The 8781-nt window shown below is 37.9% G+C and overlaps 1 protein-coding gene across 1 annotated transcript in view; it reads left to right on the top strand.

Annotated features, from left to right (window-relative positions):
• Positions 1-2154, top strand: part of ZNHIT6 (zinc finger HIT-type containing 6) — a 55307-nt gene extending 53153 nt beyond the window's left edge. Inside the window, exon 11 of the mRNA XM_044672834.1 lies at positions 1190-2154. Within this exon, the coding sequence (XP_044528769.1) occupies positions 1190-1275 (86 nt within the window). The 3' untranslated portion in view covers positions 1276-2154. The remainder of the gene's footprint in view (positions 1-1189) is intronic.
• Positions 2155-8781: the final 6627 nt, after the last annotated feature.

The raw sequence follows: 8781 nt of genomic DNA on the forward strand, positions 1-8781 counted from the left end.
TCTCTCTCCCCCCCCCTCTCTCTCTCTCTCTCTCTCTCTCTCTCTCTCTCTCTCTCTCTCCCCTCTCTCCCCTCTCCCCTCTCCCCTGCTCTCCTCTTCCTCCCTCTCTTTTTCTTTCTTCTTTTCTCTCCCCTCCTTCCCATTTGTATTTGCTAACATAAAAAGCCTAAATGAAGAAAGTACCCTGTATTAATAAGCATATGAGCCAGGTGTGATGCCCCCAAGGAGGCTACATTCTACTGAAAGGAGTGAGAGTGAAGACCAGGAAAGGATCTTTTGATTTATTTTGCTAAACATTTTCCAATTATATGTTAATCTGGTGTACCTTTTAGGGCTTCTGCCCTGGGTAAAAAGTTTGATATCTCTGGCATAGAATGCTTTAACATGGGGGTGGGGATTGCCTTTCTTACAAATAAAACCCAGATTAGAAAGTACCTCTGCTTGCTTAACTTTTTTTTTTTTTTTAATTCACTATAAAATGAGATGGTAGCATTGACAGCTATTCTCTGCTTAGGTCCTGGGCTGCCCTCCAATTGGTCTCCTGTTTTTTTCATGTGGAGTTAAGGAGGGAAGGGCGACTTTTCTTTCATAGTGGGACTCGCTAGAATATAAGCCCAAGTAACATTCTTCTCTCACCTCTCCCTCTTGTCTTCTCTCACCTCTCCCTCTTGTCCAGGGGCACATACTTCCAAGCCTGATATTCCAGCATTTATATGGAGCTCAGGAGCAAACTAGTCTCTCAGCATGCATTTTTATGAATGTACCCTGAGCCCTCACTTTTTTGTAGAAGACCAGAAAAAGTTAAATCTTGGAAAAATTTATTCCAACCACCCTTGCATATCCTGGATAATAATAGTGATCTATTCAATGCCGCCAGCATGGAATCATAACCACACTGCGAAGTGACCGTTCCTAAGTCATCCCTATAGTCAGGAAGGACGTTACCTCACGAGTAATTGCCACTTTTAGTCTCTGCTACTCTGTTTATCATGGCCCAAATGTACATCACAGCTGCTGGCAGGGTACCATGACTTGTAGGCCTGCTGAGTAGTCGTCCTGTTTATTGCTCTTCCCAACTCATCTGAAGGGAGAAGAAAAGTGAGCCCGAGAACAGTCAGATCAAAAATAGTATAAATAAATGCTTCAAAAATAAATAAATATATAACTATATATTTACTTACTTTTCCAGAGAGAAATGAATCTACTGAGAATTTTGGCAGTGAAAATCCAGCACTTTCTTCTGAGGAAGAAGGTGAAATCCAAGAGAGTTCCTGAGGAATATGCATTGGAAGTCTGATTTGGGAAAAAAGGTTTTAAGTTTTGGGGGTTTTTTTGTTTGTTTGTTTTTTAAGTTTAATTTTTTAATTGCTATAAAAAAATTTTTTTGGCCCAGTTTTCATGTGAGCTGCCCAGTCAAGTTTCAAATTATTTCTTTTCCTTTGATCTTCTTAGAACTAATCTTCCTGTTTTCAAATGCTTATGTAACAGATTTATAAACTTTACTCGTTGATATCTAAACGTTACTTAGATATTTTGAAGCATGTAAACTCAGATTCTTGCTAGCCAATGAAGGATTGGTGGGTAAGCTATATGACTAAAAGAATTTATTAATGTGTATAAATTGGTGCTGGAGCAATAATCCATGGTTTTGGGTTGTTGTTTTTTTTTAACTTCATTTGTATCTTTCTATCTTGAGGGAAGGAAAAATAATATTATAACTGGGTAGTTTAATGTGCAAGGCACCAAATGTAATCAAATGGGGACTTTGGTAAAATGTCTGAAGAAATGGCAGTTCCTACTCCTTAAGCCCCTGATATACTTGCTCTCCTTATTAGGAATTACAAATGTATAATGCCATCTTCACTTCCATCACCACCATGTACTACTTCTCATTAACTCCATTAAAGTGTATACAGAATAGTCGGGTTTTATAATCTATTTTTCATTCCTAGCTGTACCTGAAAAACTTGGAATCTGTGCTAGAGAAATGTACATATGTGTATTTATTATAGACATTTAACATTTTTATCATATGGTATCTTTGTACTCCTTATGATTTCACTTGTTGGAATTACAAAGTTTTCCTAATTTTGCTGGAATTTCTTAAGTTGTGAAATGACTGTATAGATTAAAGGATTATACATCTGTACTGCATCTGTGTATTGAGTGATTTTAAAAAGGGAGATAAGAAGATATTGTTGAATTCATGGTTGTATAAAAATTGGAAGGAGATCTAGAAAATAGTGTGGGGCCCTAGGAAGATTAAAAATGTGTAAGAATTATAGAGGGACAAATTGAAAGGAAAGTTTATGTAAAAGCTACGATAGTAACTGGGAAAGAAGAAATCTAGAAAATGGTCATGTTAAATGAGTCTCCGGTAAAAAATAAATAATTTATAGGTGATTTGTGTGAAATAAGTTGGCATAATATGAGTTTTCTATACATATCTTAAGACATTGTCTTAAAAGAGAATTTATTTCTCTCTTTTTGCTTCTCTGTCTTCACCCTTCCCCCATTATAAAAACTAATAATAGAATTTTCACATTTGAGGGCCACATTGTTTGTAAGACCACAGAGAGACAACTGAAGATTGAAATCTCAAAGAATTCATTTATGGGGAATGAATAGGTGGGATTAAAACTAATGTGAAATTTGGCTCTACTTAACATTGGGAATAGGACAAAACCGAGTGAAATAAGCAATATAAATACCATGAAAAGCATTATTAAGCATAGCACAGAGACATGATTAAGAGAAATGGGATAAAGTACACAAAAAGAACATGTGATCTGAATATCAGGGTGGAGAGGAATTTCCTGACAGTGAAATCTGTTATGTTGTAGATTGATTTCCAAGAAAAGTGTTGAGTTCCATCCTTTGTGGAATTTAAATGTATACTGGATAAAACCCAGAGCATTTATCCTGTACTTTCCCCTACCCTGGGGAGACTCCATGACCTAATGCATCTTTGCCATCTCTGATTTCTAGAATTCCATTTCTTAAACATTCCCACTATAGATTAATCCTATGGAAAGAGTCCACAAACATTCTTCTCTGAACCATATCATAATACATATTTATTACTATTTAGGATTTAGGTGTGTTAGTGTAGCCCTATGCCGTAGGTTTCAAAAAGCTGTCGAAGTAGGGGAAAGGGATTTAATTTGCTGAGAATCCAGAAAATTTTAGAACTAAAATCCAAAATTTTGATTTCCTATTTTAATGGTCATTCTCTTCTCCTTTTCCATTTCTAGATTCTTGATAGTTTGGTTTTTTTAAACCCTTACCTTCTCTCTTAGTACCAATTCTAAAACAGAAGAGTGGCAAAGACTAGGTAATAGGGATTAAGTGTCTTCTTTGAGTCCTGCAGCTAGGAAGTATCCAAGGTCACATTTGAACCCAGATCCTCCCATTTCCAGGCCTGGCAGCTCTCTCCACTATGCTACCCTTGACATATTCTTATTGGCAAACTAACTTGTCAGATTCAGCCTCCTGCATTTCCCAAATCATATTAAATGCACAAGAGGTGAACTGGGTTTTCATTTTGTGTTTTTGTAAACAATGAGTTCAAAGGGAAACTGGGCCTTCCATAATTGCTAATTATTGCCTGAAGTTTTATTTAATAGCCACAAATTACTGTAAATATGACCTGCAGCTGTTCTTATTATAAATATGAATTAAAGATCACAAGAAATTATTTCAGTAGGTATTATTATAATTAGCAAAGCTTAGTTAGCAGCCAATTTGTTTTACCTGTAGCAATAATGAGCTCCAAGGTTGTTCTTATTGGCTATTAAAATGCTAAATGTATGCCTTTTTACATCATTTTGCTAAGGGGATAACATTTTTAAAACTTATGAATGCTTTCTCCAAATTTTTATTGTGTAGAACTGCCTTTTTTTCTTACATCATTCTTAGACTTTTTAAAATGACTAATATCCTTAAAATGATTTTTTCTTTAGATAATTTAGATAGATAAAATAGATAGATTTGTGTCTTTAGATAAATAATTTACTTATTCTTAGAGTAGCAGAGAATGGCCTTAGGATTTAAAATAATTTTTCTGAAGGTAACTAAGTGTAGCACAGGTTACATGTATAAAATCCTAGTTGCTTCAACTATTCATCTGAATTCTTAGGACTGTTTTCACTTTCCATTTGGGACTTTGAGTTTGCCATAATTCTGCTGATTTGAATAAATGCTTATAGTTTCACATTTTTTCCCCTCTTGCAAATTTGGAAACATTTTCCATTTTCATCAACATTAAAGAAATATGTTTATTTTGAAATCTTACAGATGTTTGTTATAATCTGCTTCAAGAATGAAAGCCTAACACCCAAGTTTATCTCTTACTCTTGATGGCCAAAATAGGCATATTATAGTCTAGTAAGTTTTCTTTTGTTGTTTTCTGTTCGGTTTTGCATTTTTGTACTGGGGCTAAAGAAAGGGGCTCTGACTTTAAGAAAAAGGCTTTGTGGTATAAAGAGATAAAGCATTTAGTAGGTACTTTTTTTGTGCCAGGAAGTGGAGATACCAGTGAAGTAATAAGACAGCTCCTACCCTCAAACATCTTCCACTCCAGTGAGAATAGCTACACCAAAAAGGGAGCCTGGAAAAGGAGGGTGAGAGGGATGACATGTCCATCAACCAACAATTATTACTTCTTGGGAATACCAAATGAGATTTTTTTTTAAAAGACAGCCCCTGCTCTCAAGGGGCTCAGCCTACATGGGGGTTGGGTGGGTGGGTGGGTGGGGGAACACAAAAATGGCTGTGTGTAAACAAGTCACCTCTTTAAGGGACAAATTGGAAAGGGCAATAGTAAAGGGGAATCAGCAAAGGCTTCTCGTATATAGAAAGTGGGATTTTAGTTGACACAAGAGAAGCAGAGAAGAGGAAGGAGAATATTCCAGATCTGGGGGACAGACAGACAGTGAATGTAGAAACATGGTCTGGAGATGACCAGCAGTCTCAAAGACAACAAACCAAAGCTCTCCTGTTAAGATCCATGCTGACCAGAGAGGAGGGAGTCTGCCCAGAGGTGGCTGGGCAGTGATCAGCTTCATCACAGGCTTCCAACCCTAAAATCCCACCATCTGCAAGAAGCCCTTCCTTGTTCCTCTTAATGCCAGCATCTTCCCTCTAAGAGTATCTCCAGTTTATCCCTTCTGTAGCTCTTTTTTTTGTTTGTTTGTTTGTTTAAACCTAGTTGTTTACACATTGTCTTCCTCATTACCCTGTGAATTCTTTGAGGACAGTCACTATTCTCTTTGCCTTTCTCATTTCCAGTGCTTAGTGGATTCTTAATAAATGCTTCTTCTCTAAGTAGAGCATAACTGTTGCATGATAGGAACCATTAAAAATCAGCTGTCTACTATTTGTTAGACATTCATTCCAAAGGGCAGACTATGTTCTGTCCCAGTTTGCAGTGAATAGAACAATTTGTTTCTCCAGCTTGAAACTGGAAATGTCTGTTTTAATAATCATTTCAACTTTAACCCTCTTTTATTATTTAAAAAAAAAAAAAAGACAGTCATACAGTGATTTCTAAAATTGTTTTCTTGGAAGATTTTGGTTCCAAGCCTTGCTTTATCCCGAGGATTTTCAGCTCTTGCTTTGAATGTTGCCCACGTTCATTGATTGTTTGAAGCTTTAAAAGACTAATCATTTAGCTTGGAATCCAACTGTCCCTGCGTTGGAATGTTTCACAGTAGGACCCAGAATATTAGCCGCATCGAAATACGTGCTCATCCATATAAGGCACTATATTAGAACAAGTTAAAGTCTCCCAGAATTTCTAACCAAAGTTAGAAAATAAGAGCATGGAATAGTAAAGTCCTTTCTTAAGTCAAAATCTATATAAGATGTATACAAACATGGAAAAGATGTAGGAACTAAAGATAAATTGTCTCCATAAACCAACTTTTAAGTCATCAACATCTGAAATGGCTAAGTTATTTGAGAGTAAGGGGTCTCGTTTTTGTCTTTGCTCCCCTGGCTAAAGCAGTTAGTAGAATTTTATTGAATTTGAATTTGCTTGTGTTCATTTATTTATTTTGTTATATGAACTGAAAGGAGTGTAATAGGTGGGATGGTAAATAAAAGCAAAAGTCATGGGGGGATGCATTTAGTGAGGGCAGGCTTACTTAGAAGCCAGGAAAAGCTCTGTGGAGAAAAAGTGATTTCAGGGGCTGTTTGTTTGAAGAAAGTTTGGAAAGAAAGCCCTCTCAAAGTCGGGGAATTCTGGAAGAAAAGCTTCAGAGGTGCAAATGGAATAGTTGGATGAAGAACTCTAAAACTGCAGAGTAGTCCCGATCCTTAGTACATTGGGGAAGAAACAAGTATACATTCTCTGATAAACTCAGCCAAGAACAGGGGGAAAGAAGGTTTCAGATTTGGGAGAAAGAGACATTTACTGTGTGTTCTGGAAGAAAAGAAGAGTCACACAATTTTACATAGACTCTAGTCATTTCCCTTCTTGTATCGGAAAACTTGCATGCTCCCGGGTTACAGCTGAGCAGACGAAGTTATTTTTACTGTGAAAAATGATTATTGTACACCACCTTGAAATCACCATGATTTTTTTTTTCAGCTCCTTGAATAGTTGGTCCTAGTCAATCCATATGGTATGAATTTGTTGTGGTAAGAAAGTCCCTAAAGTCCAATAACCAACTATTTTTCATGGAACCCTGTGGTCCTCGCCTTGACTGGGCTGCTCTGTGTGCCAGAAGAAAAACAGCCTCTCTCGGAACTGAATTTGAAAAAGGAGCTGATCGTTGGTTAACCAACCTCCGATGATGCTCGGCTTTTAGGGCTCTCTCCAACCCAGAATAGACAGAGACTTATTCCATATTCCAGTCAAATTGAAAAATGTCTTAAAATTCTCTGCCCCAAACTTCTTCCTGAATAAATCAATCATTTGTTCAGCCAACATCCTTGATCCCTGGAGCTCTGCAGTTTGGAAACCTGTGCCTTCTGCCATATTTGAACCTGTGCAATCAGAACTTCTAAGCTCTTCATTTTCATTTCATTTCATTTTATTTTTTATTTTGTAGTAGTGAGCAGAACCGAACGAGCCTGAGTGTTTAATGCCCTAGGTGAATTTACAAAAGACTATACAGTATTGTTCTGGGTTAACCTATATTTGGACATTTCTAAAGAAGAACATAATTTAAATGTTCCTCTCTAGCCTCCCTTGGTGGTAAAGAGGGGTGATGACCATGCGAGTAATTGGGTTTCTTTTTTTTAAACCACTAGATTCCACCCAACTTCCATGCCACTAGCAATGTATGTGTATGGAAGGGGGAAGGTAAGGAGAAAGTAGCAGAGGGAGATTTCCTGGGTTCTTTGGGCCCCCAAAATTACACCAAATTTGGGATCCTACCACAGAGTGATAAAGTCTAGAAAATTTTATAGCCTAAATTAGATGAAAGTATCCCATTCTGCCAACACAACTGCTGGAGATTCCTCTCCTGCCCCCTGACTCCCTGGAACAGGGGGAGGTGGTCATTCTTCCTAATACTGCATCTGGACCTTCACTGAGCCCCATCTTTCAAGTTCACTATTGGTTCATATCACCTCCTCATCTACCAACTTGTAAGAGGCTCTCCCTCCTTTCTTGTTCTTAATTAATTTTTTATATTAAAATACCCAGTTAATTCCCTTCATCCTTCCTTTTCCCCCCTCCTCTTTCCCCATTAAAGAATTTGACAAAAATATTCCTCTCTATATAAAACCATCTCATTTCTATTTTTCAGTTCTCTCTCTAGAGGTGAACATACACATTCTTCAGACCATGTTTCTGTTGCTATATAGAAACGTTCTCTTAGTCCTCATTTGACTCTTCCTAATGTAGATCTTTCCGTGTTTTTGCAGAATTAACCTATTCATCATTTCTTACAGTGCAGTAGTTTTCCATCACAACCATTTGCCACAGCTTGTTCAGCCATTCCCCCAACTAATGGGCATCCCCTTGATTGCCAGTTCTTTGTCTCCAAAAAGGGAACTGCTAAAAATATTTTAGAAACATAGAAGTTCTTTTCCTTTTCCCCTGATCACCTCAGGAAATAAACCTTATAGTGGTATTGCTGGGTCAAAAGGTATACATAGTTTTGTAACTCTGAGCACAATACCAGATTATTTTTCAAAATGGTTGGATCAGTGTTCACAGTGTCTTGCCCAGGGTCACACAGCTAAGATCTTGGAGTGGTTTGCTATTTCATTTGACAAATGAAGAAACTGAGGCAGACAGTTGAGTGACTTGCCTGGGGTCACACAGCTAAGATCCTGGAGTGGTTTGCCATTTCTTTCATCTCATTTGACAGATGAAGAAACTGAGGCAGACAGAGTTAAGTCACTTGCCCAGGTTTACAAAACTATTAAATATCTGAAGCCAGAGAATTCAGGAAGACGAGACTTTCTGGCTCCATGCCTGGCACTCTCTCCACCGCACCACCCTGCTGCCCATCAGGCACTACAGATGGGACAGGAATACAAAGAAAAAGGAAACACTCCCCATTTTCAAGGAGCTTATATTCCACTGGAAGAGAAACGTGTACGTGACTCATTCTTATCAGGTGAAAGAAGAATAGGTAGAAAGACACAGGATGCCCCGAATGTCGCCTCTGATGATCTGGACCATGTTCCTCCCGATCGGTGTTACGGGTACCATCTTGAGAAGGATTTAAGGACTAGGAGGGTTGAAGGGTGGGGATGCAGGAAGGCTGGGGGGAGAGAGGCTGGGATTCCTCTCCCTGCATTTTTTTCTCATCACTCGCATGT

The sequence above is a fragment of the Gracilinanus agilis genome, chromosome 4 (genome assembly GCF_016433145.1).
Source record: "Gracilinanus agilis isolate LMUSP501 chromosome 4, AgileGrace, whole genome shotgun sequence".
NCBI classification, from domain to species: Eukaryota; Metazoa; Chordata; class Mammalia; order Didelphimorphia; family Didelphidae; genus Gracilinanus; species Gracilinanus agilis.